Source organism: Fusarium proliferatum (assembly GCF_900067095.1).
Source record: "Fusarium proliferatum ET1 genome assembly, contig: FPRO_scaffold014, whole genome shotgun sequence".
NCBI classification, from domain to species: domain Eukaryota; kingdom Fungi; phylum Ascomycota; class Sordariomycetes; order Hypocreales; family Nectriaceae; genus Fusarium; species Fusarium proliferatum.
The window spans coordinates 575,452-595,444 of NW_022194803.1; the positions used below are offsets into that span (position 1 = coordinate 575,452).

The 19,993-nt window shown below is 48.2% G+C and overlaps 8 protein-coding genes across 8 annotated transcripts; 5 read left to right on the top strand and 3 right to left on the bottom strand.

Annotated features, from left to right (window-relative positions):
* Positions 1-844: 844 nt before the first annotated feature.
* FPRO_03970 (uncharacterized protein) lies at positions 845-2,575 on the top strand (the record flags this gene model as incomplete). The annotated part of the gene is made up of 3 exons (XM_031223921.1): positions 845-959; positions 1,019-1,312; positions 1,365-2,575. The coding sequence occupies 3 exons, from the start codon at positions 845-847 to the stop codon at positions 2,573-2,575; spliced, it is 1,620 nt and encodes a 539-aa protein (XP_031089232.1).
* Positions 2,576-3,098: 523 nt separating this feature from the next.
* Positions 3,099-5,224, bottom strand: FPRO_03969 (L-amino-acid oxidase; the record flags this gene model as incomplete). Its single annotated transcript, XM_031223922.1, has 2 exons — positions 3,099-4,592; positions 4,646-5,224. 2 exons carry the CDS (start codon positions 5,222-5,224, stop codon positions 3,099-3,101), a joined length of 2,073 nt encoding a protein of 690 aa, XP_031089233.1.
* Positions 5,225-6,791: 1,567 nt separating this feature from the next.
* Positions 6,792-10,584, top strand: FPRO_03968 (uncharacterized protein; the record flags this gene model as incomplete). Its single annotated transcript, XM_031223923.1, has 2 exons — positions 6,792-7,389; positions 7,439-10,584. The coding sequence occupies 2 exons, from the start codon at positions 6,792-6,794 to the stop codon at positions 10,582-10,584; spliced, it is 3,744 nt and encodes a 1,247-aa protein (XP_031089234.1).
* Positions 10,585-11,379: 795 nt separating this feature from the next.
* Positions 11,380-11,872, top strand: FPRO_03967 (uncharacterized protein; the record flags this gene model as incomplete). The annotated part of the gene is made up of 2 exons (XM_031223924.1): positions 11,380-11,389; positions 11,448-11,872. The coding sequence occupies 2 exons, from the start codon at positions 11,380-11,382 to the stop codon at positions 11,870-11,872; spliced, it is 435 nt and encodes a 144-aa protein (XP_031089235.1).
* Positions 11,873-12,191: 319 nt separating this feature from the next.
* FPRO_03966 (uncharacterized protein) lies at positions 12,192-12,764 on the top strand (the record flags this gene model as incomplete). The annotated part of the gene is made up of 1 exon (XM_031223926.1): positions 12,192-12,764. One exon carries the CDS (start codon positions 12,192-12,194, stop codon positions 12,762-12,764), a length of 573 nt encoding a protein of 190 aa, XP_031089236.1.
* Positions 12,765-13,347: 583 nt separating this feature from the next.
* FPRO_03965 (uncharacterized protein) lies at positions 13,348-15,356 on the bottom strand (the record flags this gene model as incomplete). The annotated part of the gene is made up of 9 exons (XM_031223927.1): positions 13,348-13,385; positions 13,447-13,682; positions 13,737-13,839; positions 13,894-14,168; positions 14,231-14,352; positions 14,405-14,462; positions 14,514-14,645; positions 14,693-14,781; positions 14,829-15,356. 9 exons carry the CDS (start codon positions 15,354-15,356, stop codon positions 13,348-13,350), a joined length of 1,581 nt encoding a protein of 526 aa, XP_031089237.1.
* Positions 15,357-17,227: 1,871 nt separating this feature from the next.
* FPRO_03964 (uncharacterized protein) lies at positions 17,228-18,310 on the bottom strand (the record flags this gene model as incomplete). Its single annotated transcript, XM_031223928.1, has 1 exon — positions 17,228-18,310. One exon carries the CDS (start codon positions 18,308-18,310, stop codon positions 17,228-17,230), a length of 1,083 nt encoding a protein of 360 aa, XP_031089238.1.
* Positions 18,311-18,963: 653 nt separating this feature from the next.
* On the top strand, positions 18,964-19,969 carry FPRO_03963 (uncharacterized protein; the record flags this gene model as incomplete). Its single annotated transcript, XM_031223929.1, has 2 exons — positions 18,964-19,000; positions 19,062-19,969. The coding sequence occupies 2 exons, from the start codon at positions 18,964-18,966 to the stop codon at positions 19,967-19,969; spliced, it is 945 nt and encodes a 314-aa protein (XP_031089239.1).
* Positions 19,970-19,993: the final 24 nt, after the last annotated feature.

Consider the following 19,993-nt stretch of genomic DNA (forward strand, 5'->3'; position numbering starts at 1 on the left):
TTCTGTCGACGTGCCGATCACATCTTGACGATCCGTTAGTGATGGCCAACTCTATCTGTCAACGGAAACAATCTTTCCTCAAAACATATTAATGCGGTGTAAGAAAGCGTCACCTTAAAAATCGTCATTTCTCCAACTCGTATGAGGGATTGATCTAGTCATGTAATGGCACACACACGTACAGGGATAAAGAGCCGAGGGATGGAGCATCTTGATCCAAGGGTCCTTGTCTCTTTTAGGAAATTGTGAAGATCACCAACGCCTATGACGTATCTGTTCCGCCAACGTCATTTTACCCATATTTAAAAATTTTCAAATCAACATTATCCTCTATCTATCTACCACCGCCGATAACTCTCACTCTTTTCTGTTAGTAGACCCAGTGTTTCCTTTCCCTTTTTACGTCAGCGGGGCCCCTGGCTTAGCGTAGCTCCCGCCAAGTGACGTTATTCGCGATGATAAGTTACTGGCTAAAAATCTCTTTCGGCTGGGGGCGACCCCTTCACATGTGCTGGTTATCTAAGGTTATCGGTTCAAGGGACCAGAGTTTCTCCTCAGCGTACTCCAAGTTTCTGCACCGTGCCAAGTTTTTGGGCCCGAGTCATTCTCGGCTTATCAAGTTGCATTCTTAATTCGTCTCCACTGTATGCTGTGACAATGAACTGAAAAAAACATTGGGGAACTGTGGGTTTCCCTTTGGTGAAGTGATCCACGTAGACTCCAGAGTTTACTTGGCGTTGGTGTTGCTGATTGTCCTTATAAAGGATCGTGAATCTCCCGGACTTGGGATCGAGTCTGAACTATTATCCAACATCAAAGAGCTGGTCCTAAGAAATCAGTCATCATGGTTCACGTCGACAACGAGCATGGTGTGCCGCACTACTGGGGCAAGACCGGTAAGGGTCTTCAAAGACTCATCACTATAGTCGCTACCACCGACTTTCTTCTCTTCGGTTATGGTACGTATCCCCAGGTATCTGTGCGTTTGAGCAATCACTAACGACTGTGTTTCATGTAGATCAAGGTGTCATGTCCGGTATCATTTCAGCTCCCGCTTTCACAGACGATTTCCCCCAGGTTCTTGATGAGACATACGAAGGCTTCGTCGTCTCCATCTACGCTGTCGGCTGCTTCCTCGGTGCTCTCTTCATCCTCAACTTTGGTGACCGTCTCGGTCGCCGCAAGTCCATCTTCCTCGGTGCTATTGTTATGATCATTGGTGTCATCATCCAGATCGCTGCTGTTCCTCCAAGCGGTGGTGCTACAGCGCAATTCATCATTGGACGATGCATCACCGGTATTGGAAACGGAAGTAAGTTACCTCACCATTCTCAGAATTGAGCGCATTGATGCTAACGTCTCAGTCAACACATCGACTATCCCTACCTACCAGGCCGAGTGCAGTGAGTCTCACAACCGAGGCAAGCTCATCTGCATTGAGGGCGGCAACGTCGCCATCGGAACGTTGATCGCCTACTGGATCGACTACGGCTGTACCTATGGTCCCGCTCCCTTCGTCTGGCGATTCCCCATCGCTTTCCAGGTCGTCTTCGCTACTATCGTCCTCGTTATGATGATGAAGCTCCCTGAGTCTCCTCGCTGGCTTCTCACCCATGGCCGTCGCGAAGAAGCATCAACGATTCTAGCAGGTCTCAACGGCCAGCCCCGTGACTCCCAAGATGTCACCACTCAGATGGCTACCATTGAGAAGGCCATCGCTGCTGCTGGTCACAAGGGCGGCAAGACTCCCTTCTCTGCTCTCTTCACTGGCGGCAAGACTCAGCACTTCCGACGTCTCATTCTCGGTGCCTCTTCTCAGATGATGCAGCAGCTCTCCGGCTGCAATGCTGTCATCTACTACTTCCCCATTCTCTTCCAGAAGTCCATCGGTACCGATCACAACCTGGCTCTCCTCCTCGGCGGTGTCAACATGATCATCTACTCCATCTTCGCTACAACCTCTTGGTTCGCTGTTGAGCGCGTCGGTCGCCGCAAGCTCTTCCTCATTGGAACCGTCGGCCAGTGCTTGTCGATGATTCTATCTTTCGGCGCGCTTATTCCCGGTACTGCCTCTGCTTCCAAAGGTGCTGCCGTCGGCCTCTTCACTTACATCGCGTTCTTCGGTGCCACTTGGCTGCCCCTCCCTTGGCTCTACCCCGCTGAGATCAACCCTCTCAAGACCCGCGCGAAGGCTAACGCCACCTCCACCGTCTCCAACTGGCTCTGGAACTTCTTCATCGTCATGATCACTCCCGTCATGATTCATGGCACTGGCACCAACGGCTGGGGAACCTACGCTTTCTTCGCTGCCATGAACGCTATCTTCTTCCCCATCATTTACTTCTTCTACCCCGAGACGTCTGGTCGCTCTCTCGAGGAAATTGATCTGATCTTCGCCAAGGGCTACACTGAGAAGAAGAGCTACGTCACTGCCGCTAAGGAGCTTCCTCCTATGGAGGATCACGAGGTTCATGAGAAGGCTCGTGAGTATGGCTTCGGCAGTGACGATGACATCAAGGTGTCTCACTCCGAGTCTGAGCGCGAGAACGGAGTCATGACCGACTCTGCTGTCTAAGGTCGAACTGGCATTCGACATTCTGTTCTAGCTTGCTGGAACCAAATCTTTTGCTTATTATCATGATTTGACGCATCTATAGAAGCTACGATTGTAGCTATGACCTTTTAGATACTCCCATGACTCTAGTAGTCTAGCATGAATACATATCTTACAGAAATTACCACCGTTTGATGTTTGTGACTGTTTGCCTGAGACATAACTGTGTACTGCATCTGTGCAAACTCGCCAACAGCTAGGCCATTGCATCACGGTCAGTTTGTGCAGATCATCGGAAACTTACGCGTTGTGTGAGCGCCTAATGCTGCAGGATGCAGTGGCCGGACCAAAATTCGGTGAAATAGCCTATTGGCTGGTCGGAGACTTTCATCATCCAGCAGGGTCCTGGTGGAGCTTCGGTGTCGATCTACAAGATAAGACTCCCTCGAGATTACCAAACAAACATAAGGCAGGATCTTAATGGTGTATGAGGGATATTTATTATCAGATAGCTGAGGCATAACGATTATACCTTCTCTGCTACCTAGACATCTATCCAGCGAGCCATCCATGTCTGCGTAACCTGCTTCGCCTCATCAACGAGTCCCAAGTCCAACAACAACTGAACACTGCCTCTAACCGCACTCTCAAGCGCACTGAAAATCCAAGTATGCGTAAAAGTGGCTGCCTCTCCAATGAAAACAGTATTGAACTCCGTCTGGTAAAACGCAGGGAGATATAAATGCTGCTGCGCAAAGATCTGCATCGTAAAAGCACCAGCATGATGCTCATCATTTTCCCAACAATGACGTTTGTATGTACCCACCCAGTTTTCTTCGACTACATCGCCGTGGATTTCGATCAGGGCGTTTTTTATGTAGGCTAGATGTTCCTCCTCGGACATGGCGCACGCGACTGTTGCTTCGTAGTCGGACAGATAAGATGCCATCATTGTTCCAGGGCCTGTTGAGTTGATATTCCACGAAGGATAACAGACCTGGCCTAGCTGAGGGCTGGTGATACGAGTACAGCCGCCAAAGATAGGGCGATCAAGATGTTCCCAGAAGCGCGTCTTGAACTGAACAGCAACCTTGCAAGCGTTGGCAAACAAGGTCCTATCGATGGCGCGCTTGAGAAGGCTTGAGTATCGTGGCATCTTCCAAAACTTCATCAAGTTGAGCGGTACGCTGTTAAGAACATAGTCAAAGTTCTCGACATTGTTCGGCGTGCTGAATGGCTCGGAGCCAGTGGGCTTCCAAGAGACAGATAGAGTTTTGTTCTCGTTGTAGTGCAGGCCGTTGATTTTGGCGTTGTACTGAACTCTGTCTTTGATGTGCGGCTCAAATGCAGCAGGTAATCGGCTCAGCCCTCCTTTGATGGTGACCCATTTACTAGCGAGGAAGTAAATGGTTTCGTATTCCCACATAGGCCAGTAGATATGCGAGGGCGTGACTTCATCTGTTGTGTTGAGGTCTGCCTTGATCACATCTCGAAGGTAGGAAACCTCGGAGTAATCAAACCCTCCATCTTCTTTGGCTTGCTTGTACGCTTTGAAGATATTGGTGGCAGACATACGAATGCGCTCCGGAGTAAGACCTTTGAAGTCATCCAAAGCCTCGATAGCTTCCTCAGCGGCTGTCGCATTATGGTACACAGGCGGGTTTTTGTATGCTGGGTCACTCGCCACTTCAGCCTTGGTAGGCCATGAACCATCTGGGCGTCTGAAAGGCGTATCGACAGGTGTATTTGGCGAACTTTGGATCCAGTCCCAGAACTCAACTTGAAGCGACTTGTTACCTGCGTTCATTCCGTTGAGAACGTCAGCTAGCTGGAAGATCATTCGTTGGTCCATGAAAGGAAATGTCTCGTTGGTCTCCGAGTCCGTGAGCTCGTAAGGAAATCTCATGGGCCCAAGTTCATGGTATTGGCCGTCTTCTGGGGAGGTACCGTTCAAGTAGACAGTTCTAACGCGACCACCAATTCTTTCGGATGACTCGAGGATCTTCCAGTTGTGGATGCCGACAGAGTCAAGGATAAGCTTAGAAATGCACAGTTAGCTTTGCGTTCAACTGCAAAAGGCATTTTACTTACAGAAGTTAAAAGTCCAGACATGCCACCACCCAAAATCCCAAAGGTCTTGTTCTTTGTGGCGGTGACAAAACAGTCATCAGGTTGCTTCTGCTTGAGATACGCAACGCCATCGAACCACAGACTGTCGTCACCAGCAACGTCCGCAAACGACTTTTTCTTTTCGCCTCGGCGCGCAAGGCGCTTGACAACGTCGAGCTCATCAGACTGGCCGATAAGTTCTCCGTCCAAGAAGGCACTGAGGCAGCCGCTCGAGATATTGTCCGATGTCAGCCAGACAAATCGTGTTGGCCGCTTGTCCTGGTGATCTACATGGCGCTTTGCTAAAGGATGCTGGCCAACGTGCGTCGACCCGATATGATGCACAGTCTCTGAGACAATTGTCTCATCCCCGCATGCGCCATAACTCAGGGTCAAGTGTCCATCGACATCGCCGCTGTACTCAACAACAACGTTTTGTGCGCTGCCGGGGCTGACTTTGGAGGGAGATATGAACTTGACAGAAGGGGAGTTGAGGGGCACTGCATGGGCAAGTAACCCATGCAGGCTCGTTAGAGACCATAGAACAGTAAAAGTTCTCATTTTCGATACAGAGTCAGGTGAATTTGAAAAATCTGGTAGAACATAGTGTCACAGGGACACAGTCTCCTTTAAATAACTTCGCGAGCTGCCATTCTTATCTTACGGCCTTGATATATCAATTCAGGCCGACTCTCTGTCAAGGTTAATCTAACCGACCATGCTTGGCAATACGTAAAGAAATAATGCCTCGCGATGCTATCATGGCCGAGTCACTGCCAAGCAACTATTTAACTGTATTTTTCTTTAGCGGTGGGGGCAAACTAGTTCCCAGCCCACCGGGTGTACCGGTTTTCTGGATAAACATTAATTAGAGTTGACGAACAAACAAGCTTATTGTGTAGCGCAATGCATGTTCTCCGGGCTTACCGAGATAAGAGATACACCGTTGAGATGGGTTGCTCGAATAGGCAAGGGGATCCCCGAAGTCGGCCGCTTATCAGTTCGGTTCACTACCCCGACTTGTTTGAGAAGATCTAGGACAGGGGCATAGGGCGATAAGGGCTTTGTCTCCCACTTTCGGAGCATCAACCTTGATGGTATCAAGGGCAGAATCAGAGCAGTTAGTAAGGGAAACACAACTACTTTAGTCAAAGACTTGGCGGTTGACTGCCTTTTGTACTGCTAGCGACCGGATTGGAACTGTTCTTAGCCCAATCATCAATCATTATGCTGCCGAGAAAATGCACCTTACTGAACACCCTTATTCGACAAGACGGCATCTTCACTGGACATACCAGTCTCTGCTGTTGTCGCATCTGCATTCTCAGTTGTCCCTCGAAGCGCATTGGGAGCATATGGCTGCTTCCAGTCATCTCGGCGCTCAGGTACAATAAACACGTTAAACTACCGGGAAACACAAAACCAATTACACACCAGACAAGTAGGAGATGCGCAATGATGAAGCCAAGGATGTATAGAGAGGATCGTTCTTGACTTCCTTGAAGCTGGGGTAGCACGCTGACGATGACAGCCAGGATTGGGCCCGAGACGTTTTTAGCATTGGTGTCCAGAGGAATGGGAGGGACCATATTTTACCATTGCCGATGGCTGAGTTGAGATCATCTCTTAGCTGGTTGCCCTAGAGTGCGCACACATATTGATTGGTTTCTTAAAAATCGACTAGGCAAACCCACCGAGTAAAAGCCAAGACACTGATCGCTATCGACCACCTGATGTGAGTATATAAAAACCACGACAAATTAGTGGCATGCTTGTAGTATGGAGCGCAGTCGGCTTCAATCCAGGGATTGGGCGTAATGCCAGGTCCATATTAGTCTAAAAAGCACAATGCATGAAATATGAGTGATGAAAGCACTTCAAGGGTGCTGAATGCTGTAAAGATGTCACACGACCGAGAACTTGCATAAGACTCCTCGACTTTATTGGTTAAATCATCGATTTTCAACCCCCCCCCAGCATTGCGGCTGAACTGGGCTTACTCCTGTCTCAGCCTCACCAGGCATACCCCACGCGTAAGCACGACAATAAAGAAACATCGCGTTGCTACATCACAGCGAACATAACTGTTTAACTTGTTTGACGTCTTTGGCTGCGGAAGAAAGATATCATGGAGCCAGTCGGACTCGCAGTTGGCCTTGTCGGCCTCTTCAGCACTTGCATGGATGTTATGCAGCGGATTGACTCATACAGAACCGCTGACCGCGACTCGCGACAGCTCGACGCCCAGCTCAATGCGACCATGCATCTCTTCGAGCGATGGGGTGACGGTGTCGGCATCAGTAAGGGCAAGCTCTCGGACACACATCACCCGGATCTTGATAACCCGCGCACGTATGCTGTGGTCCAGGGTCTGCTGAACAGCATCAAGGATTTCTCCACGAATTTGAATGAACCCTCGGGCCCCAAGGGCCTTCAGAAAACTCCGTCGTTTCCAATGTCGGGAGATGTGTCATCGAATGGCTCTAAGATCTCCAGGTGGCAAAAGACGGCATGGGCACTACGCGGAAAGCTGAAGCAGACAAGCCATGTCCAAGCACTTGCAGGGCTTGTATCAGATCTCTTTAACGTTATTTCCCTCGATACGACGCGCGCGAACGCCTTGACACGAACTCCGAGCTTCAAGGATCTATCGTTAAACTCGGGCGAGCAACCATATGCTGTCGAGATTCGGGAGCTGCTACAGAAGATAGAGGAGGAGATGGAGGGTAAGTGCTTTGCTTATCAGGACTCACTGGCCAGGCTAACATGAATTAGCTGATAGAATACGTGATTTACACGTGTGGCTAGCAGCTCCGCCGCTAAATGATGTGTTTAACGACTCAAACGACAAGCGTGTTGAAAAAACATGCGAATGGATTCTCCATCGCGATGAGTTCCTAGAGTGGCAGAAGCCTTCTTCCTCGTCCAAATTACTCTGGATCAAAGGCCCAGCTGGGTTTGGGAAAACAGTCCTTTGCGCCAGAATTGTTCAAGAGCTCGAAAGAACAGCACAAGAGCCCATTGCGTACTTCTTCTTATCGTCAAGATATGCTGGCCGGGACGATCCTTTCTCAGCCATCCGAGCATGGCTGACTATATTGATCCAACGCAGCTCACTGGCCCGAGACATCGTGGCCACGGTCCGGCTATCGCAGCATGAGCCAATGGCGAGCCAGGCAACCATACTGCGAGCTTTCCGCGAAGTTATCGTGGGCGCTCCAGGCTGCGTTCTTGTTCTGGATGGGTTAGATGAATGCACTGGGATGGCCAATACAGACAGAAAGTCCGTTCCTCATTTTCTTCAGGAGTTGCGAATAGCTATTACGAATACTACAGCCAAAATCCTCATGTCAAGTCGTGGCGACCCCCTCATTCAGCAAGGCCTTTCAGATTTCACCGGATGCACTGAATATACCATCATTCCAGAGGATGTTGGGCCAGATCTAATGGCATACTCGTCTCAAATGGTCAGAGCAAAGTTGCCAAATACAGATGAAGCAACGAGAGCCTCTATTGCTCAAAAGATGAAAAACAGAAGCGAGGGTCAGTTCCAGTGGGTCAAGCTGCAAGAAGGGTCTCTGAGAAAGGGACGGAGCAGAAAGCAACTTGAACGGGAGATTGATGAGACTCCATCTGGTCTTGATAGTCTCTACGACCGGGAATGGAATAGGATCAACTCAATGGGGGACTCGGATAAAGATCGAGCACTTTCACTGCTACGATGGACCGCGTTCCCGGCCAGACCGTTGACAGTGTACGAGATTACTGAAGCCGTCCTCATAACAGATGACATGGACGAGTTCCCTTTCGATGAGATGCCAGATTGTGTCGACCAGGACTATGTCGACAGTATGATCCTAGAGCTTTGTGGATCACTGATTGAAGTCCGGCACGTTTCTTCATCCGGGAATGTCGAGCATCCCAAACGTATTCCAGAATCCGAAGATGAATCTGTTGGTTATCAAGAGGTTCACTTGTCGCACTTCTCTGTCAAAGAATACCTCCTCCTCAAGACCTTTCCCGGCACTAGTACTTTGTTCTCAAATGAGAAACTCCGCACCGCCAATAGAAACTTTCACAATATTACTCTAGCAAAATATTGTCTTTATTTCATAAACCTCCCTGGGGCTTTTGAAAGAATAAAGATAAATAACAAAAAGAAATTAGCAAAGCACTTCATATTTTATGCTGTGGATGAAGTTTTGCCGCATTGCCGAGACGCTAAGGCTGTTGACCTGGAGTTACAACAGGCAATCATTGCTTTCCTCGATAGCCGCAACGAGAACTGGCCCATTGTGAAAGAGTTCATGGAGACCGAGCTGCTAGGTGATGACCCTGATTTTCAAGACAGTTCAATAAGCCCATTTGTACTTGCAGTCGGCAGTGGACTCACACACGCTGTGGCGCACCTCATACGAGAAGGAAGCTTCGATATGGAGGATCGATCGTTTGCCAATCGCACCCCGTTGTTCTGGGCTTGCTTTGTCGGAAGTAAGGATATCGTTGAATTACTGGTTGACAATGGTGCAGACATCAATGCCAGATGCCTAGATGGCCAAGTACCACTGCACATCAGTGTGGAGAATGGGAGCAACGAAATTACAGAACTTCTTATTTCGAGAGGCGCCCATGTTTCAGTGGTTGACGATGAGAGACAAACACCCCTTAACCTAGCTTCAATGAGTGGCAATACAGAAGTGGCTCAGCAGCTTATTGATAGTGGAGCTGATATATCACACGAAACAGCAGATGGCTTCACACCACTCTCGATGGCTTCTAGCAGAGGACATGTTGAATTAGCCAAGCTTCTTATCCACAGGGGTGCGGATGTCAATCAAGTTTTGGCCAATGATTGCCGCCCGCTTCTTCTCGCTGTGTGGAACAACCAGTCAGAACTTGCCGGGTTACTGATAGACGAAGGTGCGGAACTCGATGGGATTCAACTCGACGGCCGGATGTTCTCATTACTTTCTGTGGCGGCTGGTAATGGACATCTCAATACAGTGAAAGCTCTGATCAGCAAGGGATGTAGTCCGACGGAAGCCCAGCCATTGCTTCTGGCTGCCTCCTATGGTGGTTATCGTGAATTCTCAAGCGATTTCGACGCAAAAGAAGCTACTGAATCGCCTGATTTCCCTCGCTCAACTTATCGCCAGATACTGGAACTATTACTCCAAAGCGGCGCTGATGTGAACGCCTGCGACGAAGATGGAGACTCGCCACTCCATATGGCTTCATTAATCGGTTCTACAGACATGGTGGAGAATCTCATTAAGAATGGTGCTGACGTGGATATCAAATCAGCTTCTGGAGTGATGCCACTTCATTATTCCTCCACGATGGGGCATTTGCGAGTAACACAGCTTCTTATACAACACGGAGCTGATGTCGCCTCTAAAGACAATATTGGTCGTATTACTTTACATCATGCCTGTATATCAAGACATCTTGGGGTTGCCAAACTAATTATAGCGTCATCCCAGCCGCAAAAGCTTGACGAGGCTGACCACTGGGGCTCGACGCTCTTGTCCGTTGCAGCGAGATATGGTGGTATTGGCATCATTAGGGCACTTATTAATACAGGAGCTGTAAACGTGAAATCCAGCGATAAGTTCGGCAGGACGGCGGCGTGGTGGGCAAGCCGCAACTACGATGCAGTTGCGAAACTACTGTCCGGAACAGATGGGCATCGAGACCTGGGAACTGACGCACATGACGGGGAGGCTGTCCAGGACCAGGGGCTAGAGACGGGATTCTACTGTGACATATGCTGGTTAAATATTTCTGGACAGACTCATTTAGGCTGTTCAGTTTGTAATGGTGGGAACTTTGATGTGTGTGCAGCTTGTCTGAGCCTTGGCGGGCACTGCATGGATGAGACACATCAGTTGGTTCAAAAAGAATTTGAACCAGAAAGCTAATACAACAGTAAGACGCACATTATGTATTACTGACGCATCATACTTGGGGATACATTAATGAAATTCAGAATATAACGTACCATTGGTGTAGTGTTTGGCTCCTCATGCATGTGAGTCGATAGCTTACTCATCATTTATATCTATAAGGAGTGCAAGAATAACGTTCCCTAAACCGGAGAACAATAAATAAAAATTGTTTCTGGCCTTTCATACAGCGAGCATTCCTCCAAGGCTTCACATGCTTGTCGAGAATGTTGAATGCGGCTTTTGTTGGTCCTTCAATGGCCACTGTGGAGACTTCAATATGCCATTCCTGCAGGAATGGAAGAGCATTGTAAAGCCAGGGGTCTTAGTTGGTCTAGAAATCTTGGCTCCATAGCAGTTCTCCCTAACCAGGAACTCGTTACTCGGTTAGCCCAGGTATCTGTTCGATCGTGGCACAGTGAAACCCTTGCTTATATCATTACCTTTAACTGGGCGCTGACAGCTTCTCGTTGAGACGCCGAATGCTTCAATCGTATCAGTTCCTGTACAACCAACATGCAGATAACAGACCATTTTATGTAATTGACTGTCTCTTTTATGGCAGTTGCTTTCCTGGCTAGCATTGCTGTAGGATTCATCGTAATCTGTTCAAAGAGGCACAGTTACCCGTCATGTGATAGTGAATCTTCTTGATCTATAAGTACTGCTTGGTGGACATGATCTTGCCAAATGTCAATACAGCCTCCCAATTATTTTTTCAGCCTTTTGTATTACAGAATAATAGGCCCGACTTACCATCAAGCTATCAAAATGAAACCGAGTTCGTTTATAACTCTCTCTTGTAGTGAAGTCCCCAAACACTGACCGGTGTGCTATAGTTTCATCCCTCTTAACTACCTTGGTCGCCGGTAACATGGTTAGTGCCAAGTACAACGTCGAAATTCCCGCTGATGCGGTCTGGGTCACCAACTGGGACGAGTTACATGCTGCCCCTCAATTCGGAGGAGTTCTCCTGCCCAAATACGGAGGCTTTGTCATTGAAGTCGATGAGAAAATTGTCTTGGCTACAGATGAGAAAATGAGCAAGGAAGTGCTCGACTTGCTCACGGATTTGGAGAAGAGTGAGACACAGCCTGACGACGAGCAGACGACTCCCAACAAGAGAGATCTGGAAACTCGAGGTTATGGAAATAGATGTTCTCACCCTCCTTGCTTTGGTCCGGGGCTTTGCTCTCAGTACTCTCATTGTCATGTGTGTGCTGGACTTACTGGGGCGGTTTTCAAGAGGGGCAGGTGCATTTGAACCTGACATCTACTTGGTTGGAATTCAAGGGGGCATCAAAACCTTGCGGCGTTTTGGCTGCACAAACAACCATTTTTGAGACTATTTGACTAGAAATCGACAGATTCGGGATTTTGGCAATGGAACTTTTGAGAGTTGCGCGTGGCAACCAACATATTATGTTATTAGATCGTGCCATTTTCTTCCTATTGCTGGTTAGTTGATTGTTGGTTGTTTCTATAACAGGGATTAGACGACACTTATCACATGTCGACCTGAACGATGCAGCATGGCCCATATAATCAACAAGACCGACCCCACTCGTTGCATCTAGAATCTCATGCTCAAGGTCAAGACAGCTTTCACTTTTGACTTTTTCCCTTTCATCAAGTTTCCACAGATCATGTCTCAACCCAGCACGGAGATTCACGAATCAACCAATCCTGGAGCAACATGCTGCAGCAGCGAAGAGGGCATCGCCTACAAAGACCTCTCCCCAGAGCAAAAAGAAATAAGCGACATTCTACGCAACATGGATCGCGATCCTGATCTGATGGGTCTAGTAGACCTCGGCAAAGACGGAGTTTTCCGCTTCCTTGATGCTGATCGCAACATTCACTACGCCGTCCCTCTCCGGCCTGCACTTATCAAAGCCCTTATTGATCGTCTCCCTTATGACCCAGAAGTCGAAAAGTTCTGGCGTGGTGTCGATGGGACGAAAGTGCCTGAAGAGCAGTGGTATAATCCGCCAGAGGGAATACTCCCTCCGCCATTGACGGAAGATGAGAGGAGGGAGGAGAAGGAGTTAATGGATAAGAACAAAGAGAAAATTGACAAGATTCGGGAGGACTTAAAGAATGGGATTAACCGCGAACGTCTTGTATTTATAGAATCGGATAACAAGCTTCAATAGATCTGGTGTCGCACCGAGTTATCGTTGAATTGCGCTGCTAGATGACTGCTAGGTGAGATAAAAAAGTCCAGGGCTTTATTACCAGTGCCAAAAGGGCTACTTTATCTGTCCTTGTAATCGGCACTTTCGGACGGCATTAATTCCTAAGGATCCGATCCTTCAAGGGGTTAGCAATTGAGGGAATGTAGAAAGTGAACAGACAGAGGCTGGCAACGACAAGAGAACACCTTTAACGAGTTGCAAAGACATATTGGGAAGGCTGGTTCCATTCACAGTGGAAATGGCAACATATGCAGTTATATTAGCATCCTTTATATCTAAGTTCTCTCGGCTGATTTAAGCTCTCAGCCACAAGTTCTATCCCTAGTCCGATATCTATGTATGTATATTGTAATTATTCACATAAAGGCGTGCGTGTTATGCATAAAATTCCAGAAAGTACCCGACAAGCAACCTCCAACAAATAAAAAGGTTCGAACAAAGGAGAATACCATAAAAGAGCTGTGTTAGTCAGACTAAAATGAAACATCAAATACATGATCAGTGTTGAGGCATTAAAATGCATTATGGTGGGATGGAAAGCTCAGAAGTCCCAGAGTGTGCCGAAAGCGTGCATTCCCTCTGTACCAATCACTAACTGTCAGCGAAACTCACCAGACGCTCAGAATAGGGTTGTACAAACCTTCACGGCATCCTTGCATCATTTCATCATTCCCCTTCATGTTGGACGTGATGAAGATGACCTCGGCACCGAAATTGTTCCAGGTATCTCTCAGTAGCTGCATTGTATCTGGTCGGCCGCCGCGTTCCTTGGTGTCCCATAAAATCATTCGATCAGGCTCGATATTGTCGTGGATGAGCCGTGAAATTGTCGATCCAAACGTATTTAGCTGGTCGGAGCCGATCCAGATGAGAAACCTTGAGCAGAGGATTAATCATAGATCAGCTGGTTGGAATCGTGGTAATACGTACCAGTTTTTGCTTTGGATGCATGTTGATAGAGCGGCACCAATACCTGTGCCCGTACAGACGCGAATACCCCTGTTGAACATGGCAGAAGCGTGTCCGATTCCGGCTACAAAGTGTCAGTACAGTCGATAACACAAGTTACCTAGCAAGTAGCCCATACCGAATTTCAATTCTCGTGTCCAGATCTTTGTAGGTGGGTTCGCAACAAGGCTCTTGGTGAAATCACCTTGGACACCACAAACCATGTAATGATATGGAGAATGGCGTCCTTCGCTGATGATACCGAAAGCGTGGTATTCCATCAAAGCGGAACGGCCGATGCGTCCAAGAAGCCCTTGCTGCATTCCCCTGTCAAACCGGAGGACGGCAACCTTGGACGATGGTATCTCTACCTCGACGGGGACCTGTCGAATTATGACCCATGGGAGAGCGATCCTGAACAATGCAAGTTTCAGTAGTTATTCTTTTTGGTAGGCTGGCAAACTGGGGCCTCTTACAAGATCGTCATGAAAATGGTAAACCAGATGTTTTCTGTAGTAATCAAGGACTGCGCATTGGAATTGTCTTTACCACTGTTGGCATCGTAGGAGTTGCTCAAAACGACAAAAGACCAGGTCGCCTATACCCCAGTCAATACGGTGAACAGAAAAAAACGATGATTGATGACTTACAGCCAAGCCTAGCCAGCCAGCGAATCGGTGGTATCTCTCAAAGATATTGTGATGATTACTGAGGCGGGATGTCAGTACAATACGTCCGGCGGAACAGGCTTGGACTCACTTTCGAACCCACGGGATTGCGCTCAGCACGGATGTTATAATAAAGACAACGGTGACTATCCCAGTGATGAGAACAGCGGGTTCACGAATGCTGCGGTGACTGAGAATCTGGATGATATAATACACTAGCCAACTACAATATGTCAGTCTAGGTCATGGATGAGGATGAGGGCTTCTTACGCAGTACCGGAGAGTGCACAACCCGAGTGTACACCTCCAACATGTTGCAGAAACGAAGCTGCCATCAACTTCATTCTCAGCGGCGCCCACTGTTCGACGTTAGCCTCTCAATCCACGTACATTAGTAATTACATACACTTCTCAGTCCGTAGATGAAGGCCATATATAGTATTCGGAAAAACAACTCATTTCGCATCAAGATAGCAAAAAGCAAGTTTCCCAGAACCATAGAACCAAGATGGTCCTGCGCATATTGGAACTGGCCGACACTGGTAAGGATAATACCAACAAGGTTGAGAGTTACAACGAAAATGAACAACTTCTTATACGTGTTGAACCACAGGAAGAATAGTGTACTTTTTCTGGGTTCTTGTTTCTTTGGAGGCGGCGGCGTGGTTTTCTGCTTGGGGAGAATTGGTAAGGAGGAGTCTGATTTGCTGTAGTTGTGAAAAGACGACATCGATTGGGTGACAGACGACATGTTACCGTCATGGGTTGGTGGGAAAGCTGTAAGGTGGCCATTCGCTTTGTCGGATGCATAGACTTTGCTCAGTGGTACAAGTGCCATTCCCGAAGTATCGTGCTGGCCTTTCTCTGCATCGTTGAACTCGCGGTTGAAGCTGCTCTCCGACGGAGTTTCGTGATAGGGGAAGCGGAAGCTCATGGTGATAGGGAGTGAGGTGAGTTGAAGGTGGATTGGGGAGTGATCAGGACGAGCTAAAACCCGGATACAGATCTAAGAGACTCTGTTATCGATGATATCACTGACGACCTTGGGACGATTTGGCCGGGATATATAATATATAACTATTTTCTCTAACCCCTGAACCGAGGCTGCTGCCTCAGTGCTAAGCAAGTAAAGTTTCATGCGTCATCCGTCTACGTGTAGGCCACGGACTGCGTGAAGTGGGTGATCTGATATGCTATTTAAAGTTGACCACGGCCGAGAACCGAAGTCCATCGCGTGCCTTTCACTCGTGTTTTGCAGTAGGCTGAGGCTCTGGGCGCATACACACGCCGACAGGGGAGCAGAGCCGCCCCCACGGGGGATTCAGTAGCCGGATAGACGGGGCCGATAGACCAGGGTGACGATCCCAAGGAGGCGGTCCATCGTCCGATGTCTTTATCCATCTCAGATACAGCGCTTATTATAGCCATATACAGCCATTTAAGCGAGAAAAAAACGCCAGTGATACTTTGACAGCACGTATAGAGTGTTTGTTTCGTTGCATTTAATTTAATCTGCCGATGTGGGATGACGGGGTCCGAGGAGGGCAATTATACGATGTAGCATTTAAAGGTTGAAGTAAGACTTTAGAGCCCTATTGATGTGACCCCGAATTCCGACAGGTCCACTGCTGCAAATGCCGGGCTGCTATTCCGTATTCAGGAACACGAAACGGAGAACCCCACCCAACGTTAAATAATGGATACATAAGATTTGGATCCGCGTTTATAAAATGCAAATTTCATCAGACGAAAAGCAATAGGTCATTTATTGGGAAGTGGAGCTTAGGGGAACTCTATATAATTAACAAACTTGTTGATTCTAAGAGATACCAGTCAAAGGCAGCGTCTTTGTACGAAGTACGTGTGAGTTCAAGGTACATGTAACTGAAAATGATGCCATCCAAGAGTTACAACACCTGTTCCCATACAACATCGATGTCCTTAAAGTTACCTGCTAGCCGGCACGTTTTCTCTGTTTTTGTACGTTTCATCCGGCGGCCCGTTAGAAGGGCAAAGGCCCCTGCTAGGCGGAACTCTATAGGTGCTGTTGTATTATACCCGGAAACGGCAGATGTAGCTTGGGCCGTCAGGTACCGACGCATGCATGCAGATCAAACGCCAGCCCCGTTTATGCCTTGTCGCTCAGCCTGAGATACTGATAACTGACCTATGTATAGCTAGCCCTACGGTAGCTTCGTAAAGTATACCATTTGATACGCCAGCGCAGGCCGTGGGACCCGAGGGACCATGCAGCTGAAACATACGTCATGAGTGTTTAGGAAGAGCGTCGCAGTAGAAACAATTAAGGCGGTCATAGTGATGCTCTGACGAATAGGGAGCTGCATGATTCCGCTGTTACCGAGGATGTCGTCTGCAAATGCAGGTAGGAGAAGTAGGCAGTAACTGCTCGAGGTCCGTGGTGTTCCGGGAGGCAGCCGGGGGTTGCAAAGAAGAGGCTCATTCGGTGATATGCCGCTTCTGAGCTGTAAGCCATTCGGTACCCGCGCATCAAAACAACGTGTGCCAGGAGGCTCAGCAGTTTACCTTCGAGATGCCATTCTCACACTTCCTTTAGGCGAGGGGCTACCTTTTTTTGCAATGGAAGACATTGGCTGTGTGCAACTCCATTATTTCTGCGCTAACTTTCATTCGGACTCTGAAGAGGGCTTTCGTTAAGAATCAATGTGGATATCATCCTAGCGCCCGTCGAGTCCCAGTGGTACGGGTGCCAGGAACTACCGTTGATCTGCACTATCAAACCTTGACACCATGAAAGCTCCGTACCTCCTGCGGATCTTTGATTGCCTATGGGTCTGAAGACATATCCTCGCCTCCGCTTAGCAATTCGGTGATCTTTCGTAATGCTTGCTCATCTCCTTGTCTTGTTTCAGCTATCTCCTCGCCAACCCATCCTCGTGTGTATCCGCCCCCGAAATCAATCAGCCAGGCATCCTCCTTATCGTCGATAACAATGTTGCTAGGCTTTCCATCTCCCCACACCAATCCATTCTGGTGAAGAAGCTCTATAGATTGTCGGATCTGGCATGCCCATTTCTGTCGTTTCTCGGCTGCAGCAGCGGCAATGACATCGCTGAGTCTGCGTCCAGGCACCCACTGCCGAAGGAATCCCAGGATCTGCTGGGTGTCTTTGTGGTGGATATACCCGAGAAGTTGAGGCACCTTTATTGCTTTTGGTGGGAAGACTTTCAGCATCTCGCTAAGACGTTTGAGTTCTTGCGCCTCGCTGGTACCAAAGAGTCCACCTGCTCTACCACGCGACTTGCAGAACATGGCTCGGCCTTGCACTTGAACAGCAGCCGTAATAGTGCCAGCACCATGTATAAATACCTCGGTCACGGAGATATCCTCGGGCGTAAAATGAGGTATATCGGGGTTGAGTTCTAAATCTTCGTCTATGCTTTGGTCAAAGCCAGAATCAATATCGATAGTGGTATATGCTTCGCTGGAGTCGATAGTTTTGAGAGAGACACTGCTTGTAGGAGCAGGGGCCTCCAAACGGAAGTGAAAGGAAGGAGGAAATAGGTAATGATATAGAGATTTGCTCAAAGCCTGTTCATCTTGCGAAGATATCAGCTGATGAAAAAGAGATCTCCCAGCGTCAAGAATCACAGCAAGGGCCTCATCCACAAGCTCCTCATACTCGTCGTCGTCCTGACACGCGGTAGCTTTCTCTATGACATCAATAAAATGGTCCTGTAGAGGACGATCTTTGTGTTCTTGCGTGTCTTTTGAGGACGATCCGTTGCTAGGAAATATAGAGACAGAAACTAAACAGCCATTAAATCCAAAAACCATATCTGCGCCATCTCCAGTACCACTATGAAGTTCGTAGACAGCGATATCATCTATTGCCTGTGTTTCCACCATGCTGCCTATTTTCCGACGTCATGAGGTGCGTTGTGTAGCTTGTTATGTGGTTGTGAGGATGCTTGGGCGGGGTATAACTAGGCATGAACCAAAGGATAAGCACGCATGGTGAAGGAAGTGATATTCAAGTAGATTAGTCAGCGGCCTTACTACGGAAAAGCCATGGCCGACATTGCAAAACAGGTATTCCGGTACAGCACTGATTGCAAACATCAGAGCAAACCGGTTATGGATCACATCGAACGTCAGCTCTTCCCGATGCCAAGCAGCATCTACTGACCGGTGAAAGATTGCCAAGAGATAATCTCCAATAGCGCATCTTTCAGCTGCGCCATTTCCTGCCACTGAGACAATGTTAGACATGGAAATACCAACTTTGGGAAAAGGTGCATAAAGGATGTGGAGTTAGTTCCAGCTTTTGGTACGAGATCGCCATAGAAACAAGCCACTCCGATTGCCGTCCGAGGCAGCCGTGTGTACTAAGTTTGCGCAATAAACTCTAACGAACTGCCGACGCTGGGTTATAAAAGAACACGCGGCCGCAATTCAATAACATGAGGGTTCTTCCCTGGACCGATGAGCAATTGATCTTTTCTGTCGAAGCTCTTTAATTTGTATTCACTTTCGGAGATCTCTAATTTATCCCGGTTACAATGGTTTCTGAGAATACTGCAACTCTACCCTCAAAAGGTCGGTGATTGCTTGAACGTATGGTCGGACTTCCCCATTTCATTGACTGACTATCATCCAGTCTGGGCAACGTTGGTAACGAATGATGATTATCTCAAGGGCGTGCTGACGCTCAACTATCGTCTGAGATGCGTCAAGTCAGAGTACCCGCTGCTGGTTCTATACACCAGCACATTATCTCAAGCCAGCGTCGAGTCTCTTAAGCGCCGGGGTATAGCAACCCTCCAAGTACGACGACTCGCTCCAACAACAGCAAAGGAATACATCGATGATCCACGATTCAACGAGTGCTGGACGAAGCTGATCGCCTTCTCACTCACAGACTACTCACGAATAGTCCTGCTTGACTCGGATATGCTTCCTCTCCAGAGCATGGATGAGCTCATGGACCTTGATCTCGATTCCCCGTTATTAAGCGGATCTGAAGATACAGAGCGCAGCAAAAGGGTCTTTGCTGCTTGTCATGCATGCACTTGTAATCCACTACGAAAGCCGCACTATCCGCCGAATTGGAAACCTGAGAATTGCGCCCTGACAACCCAGCACGTTTCACCGGACACAGCACAAACTACTGGAGCAGATAACTCAACAGGCTTGGGCAAGCTCAACAGCGGACTCTTAGTCATGAACCCATCGAAAGTCATTTTCGATCAGATCGTCACAAAGATGAATGAGGCTGGTCTCGACTATCAATTCCCAGATCAGGACCTCTTGGCGGATGTCTTCAAAGGTCGTTGGGTAGCGTTACCGTATATCTACAACGCCTTGAAGACGATGCGGGATCCAAGCGTGCACGGAGCTATATGGCGTGATGACAAGGTCAAGAACGTTCATTACATTCTCAGTCCCAAGCCATGGGATGAGCTAGGGCCTGATGGGACGTGGAAGGGAGATAAACCTATTCATAAGTGGTGGATCGACGCGTACAAGTCAATGCGTGCAGAGGAAAAGACACTCGGAATCTCGTAAATGCATGTCACTTCACCTGTCTGA